Below are 26,530 nucleotides of genomic sequence, written 5' to 3'. Positions count from 1 at the left end.
TTTCATTGATCTGTTCTGCTGGGTTTTGTTTGTTTATTGGTTCATTTGTTTGTTTTGTTTGTTTTGTTCTTTTTCAATAGCATTGATTTCTGTTCTAATATTTATTATTTCCTGTCTTCTGCCAGTTTTGGTTTTTCTTTGCTGTTTTTTTTTTTTCCAGCTCTTTAGATGTAAGGTTAGGGTGTGTATTGGAGACCTTTCTTCCTTCTTTAGGAAGGCATGGATTGCTATGTACCTCCTCTTCTGACTGCCTTTGCTGTGTCCCAGAGGTTTTGGGCTGTGGTGTTATCATTTCATTGGCTTCCATGTACTTTTTAATTTCCTCTTTATCTTCATGGGTTAGCCCAATCATTCTTTAGTAGCATATTCTGTAGTCTCCAAGTATTTGTTATCTTTCCAAATTTTTTCTTGTGGTTGATTTCGGGTTTCATAGCATTTGGTCTGAAAATATGCACCATATGATCATAGTCTTTTTGTACTTGTTAAGGGCTGATTTGTGTCCCAGTATGTGATCTATCCTAGGGAATGTTCCATTTTCACTCTAGATAAATGTGTATTCTGTTTCTTTAGGATGAAATGTTCTAAATATACCTATTAAGTCCATCTAGTCCAGTGTGTCATTCAAAGCCATAGTTTCCTTGTTGACTTTCTGCCCATTGCTGTAAGTGGGGTGTTGAAGTCCCCTACTATTATGGTATTATGATCAATGAGTTTCTTTATGTTGTGATTAATTGATTTATATGTTTGGATTCTCTCACGTTTGGATCATAAATGTTTACAATTGTTAGGTCTTCTCGGTGGATAGACCCCTTAAGTATGATATAATGCTCTTCATCTCTTGTTACAGTCTTTATTTTAAAATCTAGATTGTCTGATATAAGTATGGCTACTTCAGCTTTCTTGAGGCAACCATTAGCATGATAGATGGTTCTCCATCCCCTTATTTTCCATCTGAAGGTGACTTTAGGCTTAGAATGGGTCTCTTGTAAACAGCATATAGATGGATCTTGTTTTCTTATCCGTTCCTTTACCCTCTGTCTTTTGATTGGAGCATTTACTCCATTAACATTTAGAGTGAGTACTGAAAAATGGAATTTATTGCCATTATGTTGCCTGTAGAATTGGAGTTTCTGGTGGTGTTCTCTGGTCCTTTCTAGTCTTTGTTGCTTTGGTCTTTTTGGTTTGTTTTTGTTTTTTTGTTTTTTTCTCTCCTCAGAGTGTCCCCCTTAAAATTTCTTGCAGGGCTGGTTTCGTGGTCATAAACTCCTTTAATTTTTGTTTGAGGAAACTTTTTAAATCTCTCCTATTTTGAATAACAGCCTTGCTGGATAAAGAATTCTTGGCTGCATATTTTTCCAATTCAGCATGTTGAATATATCCTGCTGCTCCTTTCTGGCCTGCCAAATTTCTGTGGATAGGTCTGCTACGAACCTGATCTGTCTTCCCTTGTAGGTTAAGGAGTTTTTTCCCTTGCTACTTTCATGATTCTCTCCTTGCCTGAGTAGTTTGTGAATTTGACTATGATATGCCTTTTTGGTGGAAAGTTTTTGTTGAATCTAATGGGAGTTCTCTGTGCTTCCTGGATTTTGATGTCTGTGTCTTTCCCCAGGTTAGGAAAGTTTTCCGCTATGATTTGTTTACATAACTCTTCTACCCCTATTTCTCTCTCTTCCTCTCTGGGACTCCTATGATTCTGATGTTGTTCCTTTTTAATGAGTCGCTGAGTTCTTTAATTCTTATGTCGTGCTCTTTTGCCTTAGTCTGCCTCTTTTTTTCTGCTTCATTAATCTCCATAAGTTTGTCTTCTGTATCGCTGATTCACTGCTCTGCCTCATCCATCCTTACCGCCATGGCATTCATTCCATATTGCAGCTCAGTTATAGAATTTTTTATTTCATCCTGACTAGTTTTTACTTCTTTTATCTCCACAGAAAGGGATTCTAATCTATTTTGAACCCCAGCTAGTATTCTTACTATCATGATTCTAAAGTTTTATTCTGACATCTTGCTTGTATCTGTGTTGAGTAAGTCCCTGGCTGTCATTTCTTCCTGTCTTTCTTTTGGGGTGAATTCATTCATTTTGTCATTTGGATGGAAGAAAAGGAATTAATAAAGTAAAAAAAAATTAAAACGTTAAAAACAACACAAAGAAATCAAATAAAATATGCTAGAACCTAGGTGTGTTTTGGTCTTGTGGTTGATTGAATCTTGATAGATTAGGGAAAAAATGAAAAGATAAGAAAAGGAAAAAAAGGGGGGGGAGGAAAACATTTGAAAGTTTGAAAAAATGAATAGAATGGTATAGAATAAAATGAAATGTTGTAAAATAGAATTTTAAAAAAATTACAAAAAAGTAAAAAAATATAGTAGAAAAAGTTAAAGAAAAATATTTTTAATAAAAATGGCAAATAATTTTTTTCCTCTTTATTCAATAATAAGAAAAGAAAAAGAAAAAAAAATTGAATGAAGGGACCAGCGAACAGAATGAAATATGATTGAAATGACATCTGGTATCCCTTAGAAGTCAAACTAAGAAGCACTTTATAGTCTGTAAACTAAGCAGGTGGAGGGACTAGTTGTGTTTCTTAAGAGTGTGGTTGGCCCATTTGGGTAGGGATTAGTGTAAGGACTCTGTTCTCCACTAGATCGTGCTGCTTAGCTTACTGGGGTGGATTGTTGTGGCACATGTAGGCATGTATATGCATGCATGGGAGGGGTGAAAATGGCATCTTTCAGCTTACACAGTCTCTAGTATTGGAACTCCATGTGCTCCCCAACCAGGAATCAAGTCCCCCTCCTTTGTGTCTGGATTTCATCCTCTCCCTGCTTCTACACTATTTATGAACAATGTGTCAGGCTGCCAGGCATCACCTCCATCCTGAGTTTTATCTCAGATGAGGCTGTGTTTCCCAATCCCTCATTTCTGAGGAACTGTGGCTTTGACACACTCAGACCATCTGGAGGAGGGTCTCGCTGAGCAATGGCCAGGTGCCAGCCTGCCCCCAGGAATGTTCACAAGATCATGGTGTTGCCAATTCCCAGAGACTGTGGTTGGGTGCCAGCCTGCCACAGAAAAAGTTTGTGTGATCGTGTAGAGGCAGCGCTTCAGCAATTATGGTAAATCACAACACATCTGGTACCAGGCTTCACCCTTTACATCCTTATTTCAACACCAGCAAATCTGGTTGTTCTCTGGGTCCACTGGGACATTTGCCTGTGGGGAGGCCTCACAGCCTCTCTCAAATGTCCTCCCAGCAGGGGAACTGCCACTCCCTGAGTGGCCCATGGAGCCCTTGGACCTTGCTCTTTGCTCCTTGGAATTTATCCTTCCCACGAGAGCACCTCCAGGTATCGGACTACGGAGTTTCAGACTCTGCACTCCCTCTGTTTGTAGAGTCTTAATAGTATTTAAATCCTCTCCTTTCTCCTTTCTCCCTTTTTTGTTCAGACACTTGTGGCTGTTGCCACTTTTGATTTTTCTCTCCAGCTGTTTTTGAAAGGGGGGGCGTGCTTTTCCTGTATTTCTCCCCCATCTCCATCCTCTCTCCACAAGCAAAAATAGCTCCCTGCCCTCTGCAGCTTCTCTCTCCCCCAGTTCACCTCTCTGTTCTGCTTACCTGCAGAGTTCTGTGGTTCAGGTTGTGAAGATTGTTGTCTTAATCCTCAAATCCGTTTTCTAGGTGTGCAAGATGGTCTGGCTACATTTCAGGGACAAGAAATGAAAAAAAAAAAACTTCCGTGCTGTTCTGCCATCTTGGCCTTTCCCTCTCAATTACAATTCTTAATTAAAATAATATTTTCAGTATCAATCCTTAGTTATTTTATAGAACAGTGGCTCAAATGCAAATGTGTATTTTCCTTAATGAATTTTCCATGTGAGAATATCTGTATGATATGCAGATCATTTCATGGGCATTTCAGACAGTATCCAGCTGGAAGACAGATTACCTGTCTTTCCAAGGAATCACTCTTATAAATATTTTGTCCAATGCATTGAACAAGTGTACACCTCAAAAAGTTAAATATGAATAGATGAATAAGGGAAAAAATAGCAAATGCAGAAAATAGTTTTAAGGATTGGTTATTTAAGAGTATTATCATCAAATAATGAATACCAAAAGGAGAAAGGGAATTTTCTCCATAGTCTCACATCAACAGTTATCTTGAAATTAAATAATTGTCTTTCCAGATAAATAGAAATAATTATTATACTTTACCTTGGAGCAAGGTGTGTAATAGTTTTCTCTAAGATAGTGTGACCATTATCTTTTCAAGTTACAAAGATCTCGAGAGCTTAGTAGAAATATGTAGAAAGGGAACTTACTCTCAGAACTACTTAATAGCTTTTTAAAACAACTCTTCCTAATGTAGCTGTACCATTAGAGTATCTTTGGGATGTTTTTAAAACTCCAGCTATATACATTTCACTTAGCATATAAACTGCTACAGTGTGACTTACTATTTTTAACAAGAGTTTCAGGTTTTTTTTCAATCTGTTTGTACATTTGTTATAATTCTCCCACAAGTAGATATGAACTTCAATGTTGGGGTGACTGGCTCTCCAAATATTTTATTCTATAATGTTGTAGGTGTTTATTTACTGCTGCTGACCACAACTTAAATAGGACATTTTTTATATCACCTTGGGATTTACATTAATAGCAATAGCAATTTCTGGATCTTCTCTATTTCTAAAATACTATTTTTTGCTATTGTGACCTCAGATGCAGTTAAATCAGTTTTTAAGTAAAATGCTCTAATAAGTTTTTTTTCCCTAATAGAAGTCCCCTGAGCAACAGCTAGACTAAATATATACTTACTAAAGATTATATATAATCTTTACAATCAGGCTAAATATATATAAATTCAGATTAAAGGCTCTGTCAACCTCTTTGCGTCATCAGAGATTGTTTTTTTTTTCCTCCTGGAAATGCAATGTTCTCAGTGAAACAGGGACCCAGGTAGGAAGATGTAGCAGCAAAAATTTTGCTGATTAATTCTCAATTTCTTTATGCATCTCTTTAAGGATAAGAACAGTGGTTAATTCAACCTTAGCTGCATATAAAAATCATGTGAGGAGAATTTTAAAAGTTATCATGTCTAGTGGGATCCACTCTAGTGGATTCAATCATCATCACTGTGTTTTAAGCCCAGGTATCAGTATATTTTAAAAACTACCCACATGATTCTAAGATGGATCCCAGTTTGAGTATCACTGGGTTAGACACAAAGCTGTTTGGGTTATTTTGGTTATTTGAAATACTATATAGTTAAGGGAGACTTTAATTTTCACATTTAACTTTGTACTGAATACTAATATGTTATATGTGCATTAATGCTAGCTCAGTATTTAGACTAGAAAATTTTCATTTAAACAGTTGAAGCTACAAACCTTATTTCCTACAGGATTAAAATAGCCACTGCAAAGATGATTTAGATTGAGTGCATAAAAAGATTTCTAGGCCACAGATAACCTTTGTTATAAGGGGAAAATACCACGTGGGGAAGCTTAGACTTTGAAGAAAACTTTTGAAGCACTGAGTTGTGGAAGCCAACAGATGACTTTTCCATGGTCCCAAATTCAGATTACAGGCATTAGGAGCCTCTCTCACATTGTCAGAGCTGGATTATTCCTGGAAACCCAATGTCCTCACTGAAACAGGGTCCCATGGTGTTGTCTACTCAGGCACATAAAGGACTAGATGATTAATCTACAGTTGGTTATTTCAGAATTTGGTAGTTTTAAAAATAAAAAATGTGCTTTGTAAGTTGAATAGTCTTGGTGTTAACAGTGGAATATGACAATCTTTTCATGGGAGTGAGAAGGCCTAGGACTACTGTTTGGATAGTAAAACTATTGGCCTTGACCTTTAAAGTATATTTACCTTGGAACAAATAAAAAAAGATTTTCTTAGGAGGTATAATGAGAATGTGTTATTTGCAAAACATTTTTAGGATTTTACTTCAGTAATTCTCTGCATTTGCTGTGACTTTCCCTTCTTAATGCACACAGGCAATTTTAATGTTTGAGATTGACTCAGTAATTATATGAAATACATACATTATGTCAAATTTACATATGTTTTAAGGTTTTCAAAAAGAATTGTATATATATTCTAATTCCATTATCAAAGAGAAATATAATCCTAAACAAAAATAAATATGCCAGAAAACACTTTAAAAATATCCATATAAGGGGCACCTGGGTGGCTCAGTCGGTTAAGCGTCCGACTTCAGCTCAGGTCACGATCTCGCGGTCCGTGGGTTCGAGCCCCGTGTCGGGCTCTGGGCTGATGGCTCAGAGCCTGGATCCTGCTTCCGATTCTATGTCTCCCTCTCTCTCTGCCCCTACCCCGTTCATGCTCTGTCTCTCTCTGTCTCAAAAATAAATAAACGTTAAAAGAAAATTTAAAAAAATATCCATATGACCTTTTTGTTTTGTTTTTTATATTATATATATATATATATATATATATAGATAGATAGATAGATAGTATTCTTCACCTGTTAATTTAAGTTGGTAAAAAAGAAATAGAATGTTTCCATGTTCTAGAAAAATAGGTAATGAACTTCAGTGAACTAAATTAATGAAAACCATGGACTGCCAAGTTGATGCCTTGGCTATGATAGGAACTTCTATTTTTTTGTTTTGTTTTGCTTTGCTTTTACAAAATAAGGAAAACAGACTTGGGTCATATACCAAAGTTTGGATCACTACTTAAACCCCTTTGGGTTGTATGATTTTGAATAATTAATGGTTACTTTAACCTTGATGTCTTCATGCATTTGTGAGTCTTAAATGAAAGAATAAGATACAATGCTTAAAAAAAAGATACAACACTTTGCAATCTCTAAAACAATCTACCCATGCAAATGTTGATTAACAGTGTTAATTGTACTCAATGTGTAAATCAGGTGTAGATTCTAAGAAAGTTATTATAGGGTATTCCATAGAAGGTTAGTTGCTATCTACTGTTGTTGAAGGAAGTCTTGAGAGGTTTTATGAATAAGGTGACGGGTAAACTATGGCATGCATTATGTTTGAACTTCATTTGATATTGAAGAGAATCCCAGGCAAAGAGAACATCATGAGCAAAGGAGGGGCTCTAAAATCATGGGATATGTTACAATGAATATTAACTATAATAAGGAAGGCATGAAAAATAGCTGTTGGTAGGTAGGGTATGGATCATATTGTGACATAACTATTATGCCAAAAGGAGGAGTTTGTGCTTCAATCCAAACACAACAGGAAACTGTTGAAAGTAATGATATTTTTGAAGTCATATTTATGGTGGAACAAAGGAACAGGAATTTATTGGGCACTAGACACTCTGTTACATACAGTACTACAAGGTTTGTATCATTATTCCTATTTTCCATATTAGAAAACTGAGCCATGGAGACATTAAAAATATGCCCAAGGATATTCAACCACGAATTCTGGAGCCAGGACTCAAATCTAAAACTCTCTATCTTTTAATGTTTCCATAATTCCATGAGACCTTTGTGATTAATCTGAGAAGTGTGTGTTGAGTTTTTTGGAATGAAGAGTCAAAGAGACTGTGAAATCACAAAGGAAGTTCATTCAAGATGGAAATCACAAAGGAAGTTCATTCAAGATGTAGCAGACACTTAAGTAGATCATCAGTCCCCATATTCATTTCCTCTGTCCTTGCATATAACCAAAGCATTTGCTGAACAAAATGATCCCTCCCCTTTTTTGGTTCAGTAGCACCTTAGTGCTTAGATGATTCTGATGGTGGTAGAGCAAGTAATCTAAAATCCCATAGTCTTTGTTGTGTTTAGTAATATTAAATTGCTTCCTAGTAAAATGGATATGGTTTTACCAGGATATTACTTCCTGGTAAAATGGATATAGGGCAGTGATTTGCTTCTACTGTTCTTCTCCAAGTCTCCTGCCCTATTAGCTGAATCAAGCATCAGTGCCTCTGGAATTAGCCATGTATTTCATGTCATGACCCTCCTTTGCTTTCTAAGAGACCTTGTATTTGGTACTAAGCATCTGTCCTGATCCCTGATCCAAGGATGAAATCAGCTGTTTGAACCTGGCTGCCCTACACTTCAGTTGCCAGGCTTCTTTGATGCCAGACCTTTGTTTCATTACAGATATGTATTACCTGTGAATTGATCCCCCAGTTCACAGCTGCCTGCCTGGCTGCCTGCCTACCTAGATTTCTCAGTATTGCTCAGCCCAGAATCTGTCACTGTGCTCTCTTATTTGAAGCTCTAATATTAGCTGAAATGTGGTTGAGATTATGTCTTTCACTAACCATCTATTCACCCAGGCATCACTTATTTTATGTCTGTCTTATACTAGAGAGTAGGTCAGATTAAGTTATATGTCCTTTCTCCTCTCCACCACCCCAGTGCTGTTTGAACAGACGTGATTTAGAGTTGACATAATTAGAAAGATAAGAATGTTTATGGTGACAAGTAATAGGAGCAAATCCAGAAAAGCAGAATTATAAAATAAGTAAGTGACGTTTCGCCTTTGAAGGTCGGTAGAACACAACAGCAGGATCTTTACAATCTACTGCAGTTTGGGAATCCACACAGATATGTAGACTGTTCATATAAGGCAATTCTGATTAAAGATTAGGGGACCAAGTCAGGATATCTGGAACCCTTTGATGTTTCATACCAGAATCTTAATCTATAGAATATTGGCTGGGTAAGTCAAGGCCTCAGTGGTCAAGAGACTGGGCCCAAGAGAGGTTATTGGGACTGGAGTAGAACAACAAGATAATGTTCCAGTTCGTAAACTAGATTGTGAAGTGGAGATTGGATCATGAATATACTTTAGATATCAAGATTAAAAATGAAATTTGACAATTGAAAAAGGGGTAAATAGAGTGAATGGTGATTGATCTAAATATGAATCATTGCTTGTTAAATTGTCCCTGAGCAGGATCATCATTGAAACACAGAGATTTTGCCTCTTAATTTGTTAAATTTATTCCTAGTGGTCTCCCACTAAGAACACTCTAATATAAACTATGACCAAGAAAATCCTAAAAAATGACATGAATAATTTTAAGGACTATTGCCCTCTCTGGAGCATTCATAAATGATTACTGAGTGTGTGTGTGTGTGTGTGTGTGTGTGTGTGTGTGTGTGTCGGGCGGAGGGGTTACTCCTATGGAAACCTGAAATGAAAAGCCTATCTTTAGGCAATGTCTTTAACGTTCTTCGGAAAGCCTAGGTATAAGAAAGCAAATTTTTTCCTCCCCCTTTCATTTTATCATGGGGCTCAGATATGGCTAAAATAGCCAGAGTCCTTGGGATATCTTATTCCAAAATTTGAATCTAGAAATGTGTACGTCTATGTAGTTGTATACAGAAGTATCTGCATCTACATCTATAAATTAGAAGAAGTAAAAGTTTTCTGCTAAGTTACAATAATGCCTTATTATTGACAAAGAAGGATTTGGAACAAAAGATTCAGCTTCATGTCTCTCTTTAGTTTTTTTAAAGTTTATTCATTTATTTTGAGAGAAAGGGAGAGAGATAGAGAGAAAGGGAGACGGCACTAGTGGCAGAGGAGCAGAGAGAAAGAGAGAGAAAATGAGAACCCCAAGCAGACTCTGTACTGTCAGTGGAGAAGCCAATCCTGGGCTCAGACTCATTAACTGGGAGATCATGACCTGAGCTACAATGAAAAGTCAGACACTTAACTGACTGAGCCACCCGGGTGCCCCTCATCTCTCTCTTTAATATAGAACCTGGTCTCTAAAGTAGTTTTAAGTTTCTGCCAAGGTAAATGTCAAAGCAATTACTGTAATTTGTTTTAATTAAGAAATAGCTTTGATCAATTGAATCACAATATTTATTGCAATTTCATTACTTCATCTTTGTAATAAATTTGAGTGCTATGTAAAAATAAAATGTACATTTTCTTCCCCAGAGCAACCTACAATCTAGCAGGAAGCAAGACGTAACAAATTAACTCTGATCACAGTACAGAAAGTGGTAGCAAAATATATACTGAAAAAGAAATATATAGGAAAGTGTAACCGTCTTCAAACATGTTACACCACACACACACACACACACACGCACACACACACACGCACACACACACACACACACACCAATCTCAACAGCAAAAAGATAAACAACCCCGTTAAAAAATAGTCAAAAGACTTGAATAGACATCTCTTCAAAAAAGATACACATATGGCCAATAAGCATTTGAAAAGATGTTCAGGGGCACCTGGGGGGCTCTGTCTGTTAAGCGTCTGACTTTGGCTCAGGTCACAATCTTGCAGTCTGTGAGTTCGAGCCTCACATAGGGCTCTGTGCTGACAGCTCGGAGCCTGGAGCCTGCTTCAAATTCTGTGTCTCCCTCTCTCTTTGCTCCTCTCCCACTCACACTCTGTCTCTCTATCTGTCTCTCTCAAAAATAAATAAACATGTTTTAAATTTTTTTTAAAATGAAAAGATGTTGAACATCATTAGCCATTAACAAATAACTAATGAAATACAAATCAAAAGCATTTCATTCCCTTTAAGGTGGCTCTGATAATAATTAAAAAAAAAACTAGGAAAGTATAGCAAAGATGTAGAGAAATTAGAATTCTTATACATTATTGATAGGAATGTGAAGTAGGATAGCACTGTGAAAATCTGTTTGGCAGTTCCACCAAATGTTCCACATGGAGTTTCCGTATGACCTAGCAGTTCTCCTCTTCAGTGTATACCCCTGAGAATTAAAATATGTATTTGCACAAAATCATGTATGCTTAAATGTTTGTTCATAGTGGCATTCTTCATAATAACTGAAACATGGAAACAACTCAAATGTACATGAGATGATGACTGGATAAACAAAATGTGGTATATCCATAAAATGGAATATTTTTTAGTTATAAAAAGGAATAAAGTACAGACACATACTGTAGCATATGTGAACCTTGAAGTAAAAGAAGCCAAACAAAGAGAACAAATTATATAATTCCATTTTTATGGAATGTCCAGAATATGGAGGTTGTTTTTGGGGTGATGAAAATATTTTGGAATTATGTAGGGTGATGGTTGCCCAGCAATGTGAATACATTTTAAAAACCCACTGATTTGTATAGTTTAAAATGGTCAAAATAGAATCTATGTTATGTGGACTTTTTAATAATATAAAAACAATACAGTCACACAAAAAAACCTCACAGAACTTACAACATAAACAAAATTGCACACTCTAAATGAAAGTATAATTCACAAAATATAGACATGATTCACTTGATGGGGATCTAAGAATTAATTTTCTGGCAGGATGCCTCAAAAGCTCATTTGTAAATTAGTATTTTTGGAACTGGGAATTATTTTATGTTACAAACATCACTGAATCTTGGGGAGATGAAAGGAGGATGATATTCAAATGCTAGGACCATACCCTCTTCCCTAATGGAAAATTAAACAGCTTCTGCTTATTTCCCACATTTCAGTTTCAGCCTTGTTTTATCACTATTAATCAAACTTGATTGAATGTTTAGATGGCTTATCGGTATTAGTGGTTAGTTTTCTCTAAGTTAAGTATATTGTAAGTCTTAGATTGCCTTATCAAAATTATATTTTGATAACTATGAGAGCATTGTGTTAGTAGATTGATTGCATATATTTATATTCTACTTATTTATATTTTTCTAATATTTATTTTCTTTCATGACATTATTTCCATATTAACTCAGGATTCTTTTGTCACAATCTTAGTATGATGAACATCCTAAAATATTTCAAAATATTTCAAAATTGAAAAAGCAATTCAAAATTATTTTGGTAACATATCTAAACCTTTTTAAAAAATGTTTATTTATTTATTTTGAGAGAGACAGAGAGTAAGCTGGGGAGTGGAAGAGAGAGAGGGAAAGAAAGAATCCCAAGCAGACTCCGCACTGTCAGTATGGAGCCCAACCCAACATGGGCTCCATCTCATAAACCTTGAGGTCATGGCCTCAGCTGAAACCAAGAGTCAGATGTTTAACTGATTGAGCCCCCCCAGGTGCACTTAAACTTTTTTTTTTAAGTTTATTTATTCTGAGAGAAAGAGAGAAAGAGAACCAGTGAGGGAGGGGCAGAGAGAGAGAGGGAGGAAGAAGATCTGAAGTAGTCTCTGTGCTGACAGCAGAGAGCCTGATGAGGGGCTCAAACTCATGGACTGTGAGAGCATGACCTGAGCCAAAGTCGGACACTAAACCAACTGAGCCACCCAGGTGCCCCTAAACTTTTTTCGTGTGTTTTTTAAATTTGGAGCTATAAGTAGCTTTTCATTGAATGCTTCCTTAATGGGGCAGCATCCCTTCTGGCAAGTAGAGAGATACTTCTTCAACTTTGTTTCTTAATTTTTTTTTCCTAAACTTTGTTTCTTAATTGAATTAAGCTTTAGTTTGTTCTTTGTGTATATTTAGAAAATTCCTTGTAAAACCATCTGCAAAATACTACAATGTGTACCTTGTCTCTGACTGGATTCACCATTGAGGCTTAACTACACATTTCATTGTGTTTATTTGTCCAGCAGGGTTATTCTTTGCTAATGGAGTAAAATATGTAAAATGTACTGTGTTAATTGTAAAGTTCAATAAAAAATGCCAATGTTTACTTTTTTTCTTTTTTAAATGTTTATTTATTTATTTTGAGAGAGAGAGACAGAGTGAGTGTGTGCACAAATGGGGGAGGGGAAGAAAGAGAGGGAGAGAGAGAATCCCAAGCAGGCCCTAAGCTCAGCACGGAACTTGATCTCATGACCTTGAGATCATGACCTGAACCAAAATCAAAAGTTGGAGGCTTAACCGACTGAGCCACCCAGGCACCCCCTATATTTTCTTTTTAAACTAAGCTTATTTCATGCATTTAGATGTTATGTTATCAAAATAAAGAGAAGAGATGCTACTTTTTTATATGTTTGCTCATTAATTTATGTAGTACATAGGTAATGGCCTTATTCTTGGGCAATACACTTGGAAAACATAGTATTTCTGTCCCTTTCTTTTTTGTGTGTGATTGCTTTTTTCAACCAAATAGCCTTTCGAAAATGATAAAGAACGTTTTACATGTTCATTTTAAAACTGAGTGTCTGTTGGTGATTATATTTTAATGGGTCTTTGTTTCTGAACTGGGTTATTTAACCACAATAGGCATCTACAAACAATTTGTGTGTTCTCTATTTCTTTATAGATTCCACAAAGAAATTAAAGGATGTTCTTGAAGAATTCCATGGTAATGGTGTGCTTGCAAAGTATAATCCTGAAGGGGTAAAACTTCTTTTTCATTTATATCAGTTTCATATATGTGATTGGAGAAGGGGTTTCTTAATGAAGAGTCCTTGGAAATATATGTACCATGTACCATACCATAAATGAAATAAAATTCATAATGAAATGCTATTTTGGAAAATACATAAAATAGCGTACTACTTTTTCCATTCAAAAAACGTTTGCCGATGAAAATAACATTTCTATATTGGGTGCTTGAAAGAGTATAGGTCACCTCTAATATGGTCTTAGGTTCTTTCCCTAGATGCTAAAGATACTGCAATTCTGAATTGGCTTGCTCAGGTAGGATCGGGTCAGGATTAGATAGAAGGGAAGACAAAGTGTGCTTGCCGCTCACTCTGTGACCTCCACGTTTTAACCCCAGATCAAAATTCGTTGGGGACAGGAGAGTTACTCCTTTCAGAGAATGATTCCCTTGACTACAGAAAGATCTGTAATTGTAAAAGCCACTTTGGGTAAAAAAGAGGAATTTCTTCACCCTATCTTGTTTTAACCTACTACCAGTAAGCTGACAAGTCCCTGAAATTCCTTCCTTGTAAAAACTTCATGTCCCGTCGATTGCTTTTGGACACCTTGCTTGGATGAATGTCTTTCCTTTCCTAATTACTTGTTAAATAACCTTCCTTTTAATGCTACCTGAGTGATGCTACGTTTAAATGTTTGAGCACCTTTGCTGTGAGTTCTTTGGCAGTTTCTCTGAATGACAGTTGTGTTGTATGGGAGATAAAACAAATTACCCTTTGGAAAAGGCCCTTTCCCCTGGATGAATTATTTAGCCAGCTAGATAGATTTGTTTGCTGATTTAACTGCGATTTGTTTTTTGTTATCATTGTCATTACAGTTTTGAATGTTTATAAGAGCACGGTTCCTAGTTTTCCTTCAATATTACTTTTCTTAGGGATTTATAGAATTTGCGTTTTATCAAAACCAAATCTATCTATTCTAACCTTAATTCATATTGTTTTATAATTTCCTTTCAGTATTTCCAATAGCTTTTTTTCATGTCATATTTTCTTATTTTGTCTATATTCTGATACATTACTGTAGCTTGTAAAGGTCTTTGACCTAAGATTTGTTTTCTTTTTCAAGTAAGTTAATATTTACAGCCTACCAATGATGGAGAAAATAAGGCAGTTTAAAGCCATTCCCATTTTCCTGTCCTAGGAACAAAAGCAGATATCCAGCCTACATTTCCCTCAGATTTTATTTTCCTGGATGCTATAGTATGAGAAAGAAAATGTTGGCAGAAAAGTTTGTAGAACTGAAAATCTCAAAGACCATAAAAACAGAGTGGGAAAGCTAAGAGGACAACTGTACAGCATTGCTGTAAGGCCCAAAAGTGTCATTAATATTTACATTTCTGACCATGCTTGAAAATGTACATGCTATCTAATCTACATACATAGATAAAACTAGGTTTGTTTTTCTCCCTAAAGGTAGCTGGTAGCTATAAATTAAGTTGGAATGTAATTTTGTTTGCAAAATAGCCTGTTTGCTTCAATGATTTCTTATTTAAAAGACTCTCAAGACTTAGTCTTACTATTATATTTTTCATGAGGATTATCAGTCACTGTATACTGGATTTATTGAGGTAATTGCCACATTCATTCTTAGACACCCCTATGATGTCAGCCTATTCAGTAATGTAATAATTCTCCATAAACGTGCAGATCTGCTCTTGAAATGCATTATTAAAATAATGAATTGTTGAAAAACAAAAAGTTAGATCTCATTATGACCCCAACGTCATTCTAATTTAAAAGCAAAACTACTCCTAATCTAACATTGATAGGTCTTTTCCCTTCAGGAAAAAAAATAAATAAAGTTTATATGACTCTTAAACACTAGTATGTATTTTACAAGAGTCAATAGGAGGTAATTAGGAATATTTAATGTTGAAAAAGAAATCTTTAAAGCCTTGAGGTTCTCTTCAGAACATGACTTCATCCAGTTTCTGAAAGGTTGCTATAACAGTATGCAGAAGTCACATGGGAAGTTATCACTCTCTATTGACTGGACAGGTTAATCCTAAAGTTCTTTGCCACAGATGACTACTTGATTGATGTCCCCTTATACAAGAAAATTTAGAAAAAATATTTAATCTACACTACTTTTAGAATAAATAATAAATCCTTTGTTTTCTAAAATGAACATTGCTTATGTCATCCATATAAAAGATATTTGCAAAGAAACAAAGAAAGAACAGCCTAAATACCTCTTACTTGCTTCTCCTCTTTTAAAGCTGCTTATATGGTAGGTGCACTGTATTTCTTATCACTCTTTTAATTACTGAGTTCTAAATCTTTGTATAAAGGCTTAATATAATGAATATGTGACCTGTTTAAGTGTATTTTAATGGAGAAGAAATACTAATTGCAATATATGGATGAATCTAATGGAGAATAAATACTAACTGCAATATACAGATGGATCAATTATTTTTAATTTGTGTCTTTTAAAGATCATGTAACAATCACTCTTTGAAAAAAATAAATAACCAAATCAAAAAAATTCTAAACAATGGCACTAAAGATTCCCTAAGAACAAAAATTTTAAAAAGGTCTTAAATTTCCCAAACGGATAAGATTATCAAGTTTTTAGATAAAGTCATTATAAGAAAACTAAAATTACTTTCTCAAGATTCACAAGCTAGTTTCATGATAAGAGCCATAATTAAAACCTAATTATCTGGAATCCCAGATTAAGATTAATGCCCTTTCTTCTTCACTTTGTTGACTGGCCATAAAATGAGAAGGAAGGTTTTGGGAGATGAGAATAAGGGGAAAAGAAAGGTATGTCACGTACATTGAATGGCATTTCTTGTGTAATGAGTATGGCATATTCCCATGCATGTAATTACTACTAACTCATACCTAACAAGGTAAGAGATTCTTATTAGTCTCCAACTAATCTTACATGAATGATATAATGTTAAGAGTATGATTACAGCTAGTTTTTAGTAGCCATCCAATCTCAGTGAGAAGACTCACAGTGAATACAGTCAGCATATCTCAGATATAAATGATTCATGAAAGTAACGGAATTTGATAATATGAGAAAGAACCAGTTTGGCATAGCATTTTATACATATGTAAAATATACATAGAATATTATAGTATAAGTAATTGTGTGTGTGTGTGTGTGTGTGTGTGTGCGTGTGTGTGTGTGTATCTTTTTCCCTCCTGGATTTCAAATTCAATTCTATATTGTTCCATTGATGTTTAAAAACATGGGAAAAAATAAGTAGTACTGTATGTATGAGAAGATATTTTTCTTTAAAGGCATTGCAATGGGCTAGTTAAACATGTTATTCCAAAAGATGGAAACATTAGGAGTGAGAAATAAGTATTCATAATCTAATATATATTTATAATGCTGTTATATTTTCATAATTTTCTCTGGAAGGTTTTAAAAATCTTATATGTGTTGTTCATTATATTTATCTCTTATCAGTTAGAACTATTTGCTTATTACACTCAAAGATTGACCTAGTAAGTGATTCTCAAATTTTAGCTTGTATCAGAATCACTTGTGGGTCTTCTTAAAACACAGGTTTCTGCCTGTTCCCCTACCCTCTCAGTGTCTGTGTTTCTGGGGTAAGGCTCAAAAATGTATATTCCTATCAGTTTCACAGTTTATGATAATGATGCTGTTTCAGGACCACATTTTGAGACCCATGGATCTAGGGTATGTTTTAAAATCAATCTGTAAAATTGACCTTTTAGTTTGTCAGCAATATGAGATAATGAGTATAAATTACCTTACATTAACACATGTATTCTTTCTTTCCTTGCATGCACAGAAACAAGACATTCTTAACCAAGTAAGACATTTTCTTTTCTATTGAAATCTGTCTTTTCTTTTTTTATTCTGATGTGAGCTATGAATTTCTCATCCATATCACTGACCTGTACTTCTGTACCATTAAGATTCATATAATATGCAAGTCTATCCATAATACTTAGTAGGTTATAATTGACTGACACTTGTTCACATCAAAGTCTCAAACGGAGGAGCAAATGTCTTAATGGATTCAAAGAGGGTCTAGAGGGTGGGCTTTAGTTTTATAGGCTCTTGAATTTAATTTTCTAATTTCACCAAAACATGGATCAGACTCCAATAAAATAATTCATTTAATGAAAGTCTTAATTTATTCTTTTACAATGGGAGGTTTATAATTGCATTTAAATGCAATTGATAGGGATATCATTGTGGGGGGGGGCATCTACAGTGCTATTAGAATCTGTGAGAAAAATATAACTGAAAAGCTGTTGATCTTTGCCTTCCTGGGAAAAAAGAGTAAACCATCTGTTGTTCCAGTCACTCTCTCCTAGCAAAGCCTATTTTGTAAAGGAAGTTTGGGGTCCATAGTTCAGCTGGGTGCCTAGAATTACAACCCATTTTGGGAATCTCTAAATGGATTTTTCTATCATACTAGGAATATATCATACCAAAATGCATGAGATATTTAAAACCATAATATTGTCTCCCTTGAAAGTAATGGGTATGTATTAGCAGCTTTTTATTCACACGTTTCCCTATGGTCTCAATGACAGCAAACACTGTGATCTCATCCCCGACATATCACAGTGCAATTGGTTACATCAGAATGATCTTGATCGACTAGATACAGGTCCTCCATATTACAGTCTCCTAGGATGAGGTAGGACTGAAATGGCAACTTATTGACTGTGATGACTTTCACCAGTCTCTTTCAGAGGATAACACTTCCCTGATATTATCCCTGACCTCTATGGAAACCTACCAACCACCACCCCACCCAAGACGGACTAGATGGACTTTATGGTTTTAGGGAACAACTCTTCAGAGTAAATGGCTGCTTTTATATAGCATGCTTTAGCTATGAAAGGACATTTACTGAACACGTTGGTCAACAAACACACCTTTCTGCACAATCGGCATCCCTACCAGGGACTGTCTGAAAACTGGTGTCAAAGTTAGCCCTGCCCTTTTTAGGGTCAGTGGGATGAGTTTCTTCCTTTTCCTTGCTCAGTCTTTGTCCCATATGGAAATGTTTAGTAGGCAAGCGATTTCAGTTGCAGAATAGAAAGAATAGGTATAGCTGAGGTTAGCCAAAGGAAAAAAACACAGCATGCATATTTATTGCTCTATATGGGTTCTTGGTGTATCAGTGCCTATGAGTGTAGGATTTGCTCTTTACATTTCCTGTTAGTAGATGATCCTTGGCGCAAGGCTGAGTTGTATTTCATAGTTCCCTAAGCTTCCCTTATCTTTTACTTGGTACTCTGTACTGTGGATTCTACTAATATAGAAGGTTACCCTTTACATTTAGATTAATGAGTTGCTTCATTCCTTTAATAAGAAACCTGGGAATTCATAACTTACATTTGGTAGTGCTGCTGCCTAATATAATATTTTAAGTGTCTTTAACAAGGATATTGACACTGATAGAATTGTTAGCAATGATATAAACACCCTTTTATTGTAAGCTATAATTGTCCTTCCAGAACCGAATTCAACCTTTGCCATTAAAGAAAGCATCTGGAAAGTATAACAGAGAAAATGTGGTCTTAGGAGTTCAACTGAACTGAGTTCAAATCCCACATCTGCCACATATTAGCAGTTCGTGTACAAATGATTAGCCTCCATTTGTTCAGCTGTCAAACAAGAGGAATACTGGCCTTACTGAGTTGTTAAAAGGGTTAAAATCTAAAGTGTGTATAAAATACTTAGCTCTGTGCCTGACGTGTAGGTATTCCAGTGATGTTTAAAGACAGTGGCTGTTAGTCACACTTTAGCAACCAGCATGATTTCATACAAAATTTCTAGAATATATGTGAAAAAAGGTGGGAATATATGAGATACACCATCAGCCTATCCTATCACCTTTATTTTCTTAGAGCCTCACTTTTCTCAACTATAAAGTGAGAAAATATAACTCTGATGTCTTTTCCAACTCTAAATTGATTTCCTTCTACCATGAGGTACGAGTGGAGGACACAAGATGTGATTTGTTTCCCTGCCAAGCCTGGCCACCATCCAGAATGCTGTCCTGCTCCTAGAGTTATTGTGTCTGTTGTATCTGTTCTGCCTCCCACAACTGCATAAATGCCAGGGCAGTTAGCAAGGAATGGAAGGAACATGTCAACCAGTATTTCTGCTTCTCTTCCCTACTCCTGTCAACACAAAGGCAGCCATTTTCCTCTTATCATGCTACAACCAGAGAACAGTTTTGAAAATTTACCACCAAACTGAATAATAAAATGCCTTTGATAATTCTGTATTATTAACATCATATTCACTATGTGTTAATTATTGTTGAAATATTTGGTAACTTTCTTTTCATGATGGGGCTTGGCTTTTACACCTTGATACTCCGAGAATTGCTCTGCCCTACAAGGGAGCCATGTAAAAGTTTGAGAAGGTACTTACATAGATACTTATGATTTTAATTAGTTACATTTTATCATAATTAAACACATAAATTTGAATAGCTTCTTACAGGTTTCTCATAAATGCACTGAGGATCCAATCTCGATATTGTAAAAAAAAAATAGTATCTTGTATCTATCACAACATTTAGAATTTGTCAATGGACCATTTGCAGTACCATATCCTAAATTGAAACTTCAATGATCTATTTCAAGTGGTGAGTTGATACCTGTCACAGTTGATGTATTTCTCCCCTAATTTTCTATAATAGACATATGAGAATGTATTTTCTACTATTCTAGTCTGCCCTCACTCTTCTGCTTTCCTGCCCCTCCTCACTGGATTTTATATAAATTCCTTTAAAACAGGAACAATTTAATACCTCAGGACATTTGCACTACCTGTTTTGCCTATCTGATGTTCTCTCTCCAAATATGTGCAAAGCTATCTCCCTCATCTCCTTTAAATCTGTATTCAAAGAACAGATTCTCATTTCTTCATCATAAGATTTCAAACTACATGTGCCCCTCCCAAATACATAACGATTTTCCTTCTTCATTTTCCTACAACACTTAACACTGTCAAACATTGTACATGTAACATATTTATTTCTCTATTTTCTTATATCCTTTGTTAGAAGATTAGCCTCTAGTGGAAGGATTTTCGCATGTTGCAGTAGCATCTTCACCCAAACACCTGGGGCGGAGCCTCAAATAAAGTGGGTGCACAGTGAACATTTGCTGAATATGAGAAAATCTCCATCCTGAAACCACCAGAATACATTAATGATAGAGCGATGACATTTATTTTCATTCACTCTGAATCTACTTGGATGAACACTAGTATTATTTCTTTAGAATTAACTAGGACTTAAAAACAAAGGACCCAGATGGTCAGATATAATAATGAAAGGCATATAGAAATGTGTTTTGAATTCATGCCAACTTGGCAACAATATCTCAGCAGCTCCCTCAGTCTGAATTCTTTGCAGATTCTCTATGTTATCTCCCTAAATAGTCTGTGGCTGCTCCTTAAGAAAAAAAAAAAAATGAAAAAGCAGTTCTCAAAATTTTCAACATCGTGTGGTCTGTGTATCTCCGAGCTTATAGCCAATTTGATTTTTGAACACTCATTCAGTTAAGTCCAACCCAACTTTTTTTTTATTAGTGTTTCCATTGATGTGCATATAAGTGATCTCATTCTATTTAAAGGTCACAATCTTCAAAAACCAATTCTAATGCTGCTACATGACAGCAGTAGAAAATAAAATACTTAAATTTGGCAATGTTCTACTGAATCATGAAATAAGGAAAATGTATATATTGAGAACAGTATGCACTTACAGATATTTTAGACAACATAGAATTTAAAAGATATTTGGAAATCTTTTACTAACAAGAAAATAAGGAGACAAGGGTAACCAGAAAAGGCATTGCAGAATAATTAGCTCTATGAATTGGAAAACTGAAACAGCTCAATTTTGGCTTTAAAGAAGTTTGAGTTTTATAACACTGTAAATTGTATGTAATGACCGAAATGTAAGGGAGGGGAAATTTGCTTCCACCAACACCGTAAAGAAGTTTGAAAGAAAAGTTTACATCAACAGTAAAACTTAAGTAATAAATGGGATGATGTCATCTCATAGAAAACTTTCAAAACTGAGGAATTTATGATGTTTCCAATAATAGACTTTTATTTTTTTAAAAGAAGATATTTGTTTATAAATGCTCACATTTTATTTTATTTTTTTTTAAAAAATTAATGTTTATTTCTGAGACAGAGAGAGACAGAGCATGAGTGGGGGAGGGGCAGAGAGAGAGAGGGAGACACAGAATCGGAAGCAGGCTCCAGGCTCTGAGCTGTCAGCACAGAGCCCTACGCGGGGCTTGAACTCACGAACCGTGGAGATCATGACCTGAGCCGAAGTCGGTCGCTCAACCGACTGAGCCACCCAGGAGCCCCTAAATGCTCACATTTTAAAAGCAGTGATTTGTCAATGTTGCCTGATTCTGAACAATTATAGCAAAAGAGCTGAAACACAGAAACTGCAGGTTTGATTCGGGAAGATGTAGTGACTTTCCTGGTTTTCTGGACTAACAAAGAGGAGGGCAAATTAAGATAATAAAAAATCCATTAAACCTCAAACCAGCACTTCCTTCTATTATTTTATTGTTTCATTTATTTTACATGCCACGTGCCCAAGGCCATCTTAAGTGCTTTATGCTGATTTATTATTACATTTAGATGACAATCCTAAATGGTTGATCTTATATATATATATATATATATATATATATATATATATATATCACTTTATATGAAAAAAATTAAGGTTTAGAGCTGTCAGAATAAAACCAAGGTGCTTTTTGCTTACTGAGCACAGCAGAGCTGCAGCATTTAATTTTAGAATGTTTCCTGAGGACCAAGAAAGATGTACCAAGGAAGGATGCTATTCGTTTTGATTATTTTTATGTATTTCATTATTAAATTACAGGCGCTAATTTCAAAGAGGGTCTACTTGGGTTATGTAAGGCTTTATAAAATACACCCACTTGAGATGTGGCAGATTTTTTCTTTAAACAAGCATATAGAGGCGCCTGAGTGGCTCAGTCAGTTAAGCGTCAAATGTCGGCTCAGGTCATGATCTTACAGTTTGTGGGTTCCAGCTCCGCATTGGGCTTTGTGCTGACAGCTCAGAGCCTGGAGCCTGCTTCAGATTCTGTGTCTCCCTCTCTCTCTGCCCCTCCCCTACTCATGTCCTGTCTCTCTCTCTCTCACAAATAAACATTAAAAGATAATTTAAAAAAATAATAAATAAATAAAAGAGCAGATAAATTCCTTGCCCCAGAACCCTCAAATAGCAAGTAGAGATATTGGAATATGACACAAAATTATTTTATTCTGAAGTTCTTCTTTCGTTTTTCTTGGTTGGTTGGTTGTTACTGTTTTCCTCTGTTATCATGTTAAACTCTTGCCTTGCAATAGTTAGGTTTTAAAATGTATTCATGTTCCAAAAGAAGATCCAGAGAATAAATGTCAATGATTCTAGTCCTTTGTTCATGTTTTGTTACTAGCTTTCTAAAACAAATATCCAAAAAGGATATTAAAATGCATACAAAAACATTTAAGGTAATGTGGTTTTGAGGCTTATTCTTCAAAGACTATTTGAAATTGCTAATAGATCAAAAAGTAGGTATTATGTTATTCTTATCTAGAGATGGAAAAACTGAGGCATTGAGAGATTAGTAAATTGCCCACCTTGGCACAGCTAGAAAGTGTTGAATCTGAGAGCAGATCCAAGTAGTCTCACTTTAAAACTATGCTGTTGTCTTCTGTTATATTGGCAAACACAATGCTGACTACTTAAGGCTTAGGACACAGAAGCAAGAGTGAATATAAATAACCATGCTCCCGGCCACAGTGCCTATGAATATGTTATTTTTTTTTTTACACAAAGTTCCTATATTTTTGTAATAAAATTAACTCCTAATGTCCCATGGGGCTTCACACATTTGAGGATTGTCTATCGATACTGCTCACTCATCCAGTTGAATGTGGATTGAATCTCTGACAATAGGCCATGCCTAAGGAACCCTGTTAGTAACAGTAGGTGTCTCTGCTCAAGAAAACTAATTTTGATACAGTGGCCTGGCTGTTAGCCTTATCAGTGTATTTGGAAACTTTGGTTTCGTTCATGGTAGCAAACTGCTTTTTGGAAGTAACGCTACCTGAGACTATTCTTTATATTTTTATATTATTCATGGATTTTCATTACGTGGTTCACTTCCTAGTAGAATGTGTAATATTTTGCAGTGGTGGTGATCTATTAAATATAGAAGAAAGTGAAGTCTTCTTTTTTTATTAAAAAAATTTATTAAATGTTTATTTATTTTTGAGAGACAGAGAGACAGAGCATGAATGAGGGAGGGGCAGAGAGAGAGGAGGACACAGAATCCGAAGCAGGCTCCAGGCTCTGAGCTGTCATGCTCTGAGCTGATGTCAGACGCTTAACCGACTGAGCCATCCAGGTACCCCGTGGAAGAAAGTGAAGTCTTTTTACTACCTCCAGTGTAAATGTCTGAAGTGCTCTTTATGAATAAGCACAGGAAGATTAAACTAACTAAAAATATCAGATTAAGGTGTATGCAGAGTTTTGCAACCATTAATAAACAACATGACATTTTTGTTTTGTTTCTATTGGCTTGAAATTATATTAGATACAGAAACATACTTAGTACATATTCTTAATTGGCACATGATCTAATCTTTAAAAATGCCCTTTCTGTAATGATATCCCTGTATGTCATATTCCATTTTAGGTTTATTCAAAATAATGTTACAATAAAATTGGTCATTCTGTACCATCTTATCCCAATATAATTACACAGAACAAATACTTTTTCTATCCAAAATGGTAGTTTAAGGAATTCATTTATTCTCATCTGCCAGAAGTTTGACCAAAATTAAGAGCATTTATCAGCCAAATTTAATTTTTACCCTATTTTTAGTTTCATCTCAATTACATTGAACTGGATAAGAAAAAATAGTGCCCTTCAAGGGCTTCTTCTGAGGACCATCGACCTTGCACTCTCTTGATCTGGACAGATGTGGCTTAATTCCAGCTACTTCTCAGTAGGTCTCTTAGTCCCTTCAAATCAACTACTGGCCTCTTCCATGTGGTCTACATTCATTTCCCAGGATATATTTGTGCCTTATTGTCCCTCCAGTCATGAGGGCATTGGCCAAACCCAATATAGTGCCATTGACTTGCCTTTGCCCTAAAGCACCTGCACTCTTGTCCTCAGTTTTCAGACAAGAGTAAGATCCTGCCTGGATCTGTCCAGTCCACTGTCCTCATCTGTGTGGAGAAAGCAAGCTATCCAGGTGGCTCCTGGGAAATCCTCTCCTTAACTCAAGGGTAGAAGGTGGTTCCCACCACTATTTCCCCAAGTCGACATGGAGACTGTCAATGTATCAATGGTTCTCTCCTAAGAAATAACTGTGTTTTCGTTTTGTTTTATTTTTTTTTTATAGACCTGCAGTGAGTATAGTTGGGCAAAGTTCTTGAAATAGGTTTCTTTGAAAGTTTGCATAGGAACTTGTAGAATTTCACTTTGGAATTTCATATCACTTGATTTTTTGGTGCTAGGGTGAAATTTATAATTAACCCCTTTTTCCATTTGTCAAAAGCAAGACTCACCATTAGAGGCAGGGAAATGAGACAAGAGAAATTCCTTTATTTCACAGTATTCATGCTGTGTTCATGACTGAATTGGCCTGTTCATGTCAGTTGCCTGATTTAATCATAACAGCAACTCTGCAGGATTGGGAATATTATTCCCAATTTACAGAAAAGGAAACTGAGTTTCAAAGAGGAGATTTTTTTAAGGTGATAAGATACTCTGGAAATAGAAATGTGTGACTGGAAAGCTTCAGCCTTTCCTGCTGGAATCCAGCTTATCCACCACAGGTAAGATATATACTTATCTAATCGCCACTGTTAGCCTAGGACGGCTGCAACTATTTCTCAACTAGTCCCCTTCCTTTGGTAGACATGGATATAAGAATGTTTGCGGTCATTTCTACTACTGTTGATTCTGAATATAGCACATAAAAAATCTTAACATTGGCTGTGTCTGAAAATATATGTTTCAATTTTTTTTCAGACAATAGATTTTGAAGGTTTCAAGCTATTTATGAAGACATTCCTGGAAGCAGAGCTTCCTGATGATTTCACGGCACACCTGTTCATGTCATTTAGCAACAAATTTCCTCATTCTAGTCCAATGGTAAAAAGTAAGCCAGCTCTCCTTTCAGGCGGTAAGTCTAATTATTTGTTTAAGTATGTATACACAGTAGAAACCTCAAAGGGAAAATCGGTATCAAGTTCTCTATAAGAGAAGAGATTATTTGCTTAGGAAATATCTTTGTTGCAAGACTTATACTGTCATATTAAGATTGTGCAAAATATTTAAAGTATCTCTGATATAATAATAGCTAAACATTAAAGAAAATATACTTTTTCATTATCCATCACTTGTCATTCACAGTCTTAGAAGTCTGTGTTTAGGTAATAATTTTAAGAGATACTTCCATCACATATGGAAAAGTGCTCCTTTAAATGACTAGATAAATATAGATCACTTTATATATGAAAATGTAGTCACAAAGCCATCATGTGTAGGAAACATAATATTTTTATCACTTGTGGAAATTTCCAATATGCTATCAAGGAAGACAGTTTTGATTTTTCTCTTGGACACTTTTTTAAAATTTAATGTCACCATAGAGATGATTGGTTCTGTCATAATAGGTAGCTTTTCAGAGATGTCTCATGCATTAATACCTGTTGCTAATTGTGTCCAGCTCCATCCAGTCAGGAGAACAGAAGTCTCACTCTATTACTCTAGAGAGTGTAGAAGAGGTGATTGGTTAAACAGTGTTGGAAGGTTGAAAAAGCAATGAGAAATACTGAGGTTATGCAGAGGCAGAACCACAGGAAGTGTGTTGGTTGGAGTAATCAAAACTCAGAAGCTTGGAGAAAGGACGTCTTGGAACTGGGACACAAGGTTCTGCGGGGAAGGTGTTGCCTGGCAGATCTCACCCTGGGACTTCTGTGAAGGGGCTACTTCCTTCTGAGTTTTATAGCTCAGGAACTCAAGAGGAACCTGCAGCTTGGCAGTCAGACATCAGAGGAGCATCTCCGAGGTCTGTGCAGGACTGTGTAGCCAGAGGTCCCTCTGCCTTTCTCAATGTGGATGTAAGCTAGTGACTAGAGCCTCTTCTGCCCAGAACCATGTGCTGTGAGGGTGAGATACCTGAGACAT

At 35.7% G+C, this 26,530-nt stretch overlaps 1 protein-coding gene across 12 annotated transcripts in view; it reads left to right on the top strand.

Moving 5' to 3' along the window:
- DGKB (diacylglycerol kinase beta) overlaps positions 1-26,530 on the top strand; it is a 725,288-nt gene that overhangs the window by 134,243 nt on the left and 564,515 nt on the right. For 8 of the 12 annotated variants that reach the window (XM_060632583.3, XM_060632581.3, XM_060632586.3 and 5 more), the window contains exons 3-5: positions 13,192-13,268; positions 17,092-17,112; positions 25,370-25,523. In XM_060632583.3, coding sequence (XP_060488566.1) covers positions 13,192-13,268; positions 17,092-17,112; positions 25,370-25,523 — 252 coding nt within the window. The remainder of the gene's footprint in view (positions 1-13,191; positions 13,269-17,091; positions 17,113-25,369; positions 25,524-26,530) is intronic. The other 4 variants (XM_060632585.3, XM_060632590.3, XM_060632589.3 and 1 more) reach the window with 1 other exon arrangement.

The sequence above is a fragment of the Panthera onca genome, chromosome A2 (assembly GCF_046562875.1).
Source record: "Panthera onca isolate mPanOnc1 chromosome A2, mPanOnc1 haplotype 2, whole genome shotgun sequence".
In the NCBI taxonomy this organism is placed as follows: Eukaryota; Metazoa; Chordata; class Mammalia; order Carnivora; family Felidae; genus Panthera; species Panthera onca.
Note: the sequence above shows the minus strand (reverse complement) of the source record. Positions and strands in the feature narration are given on the sequence as shown.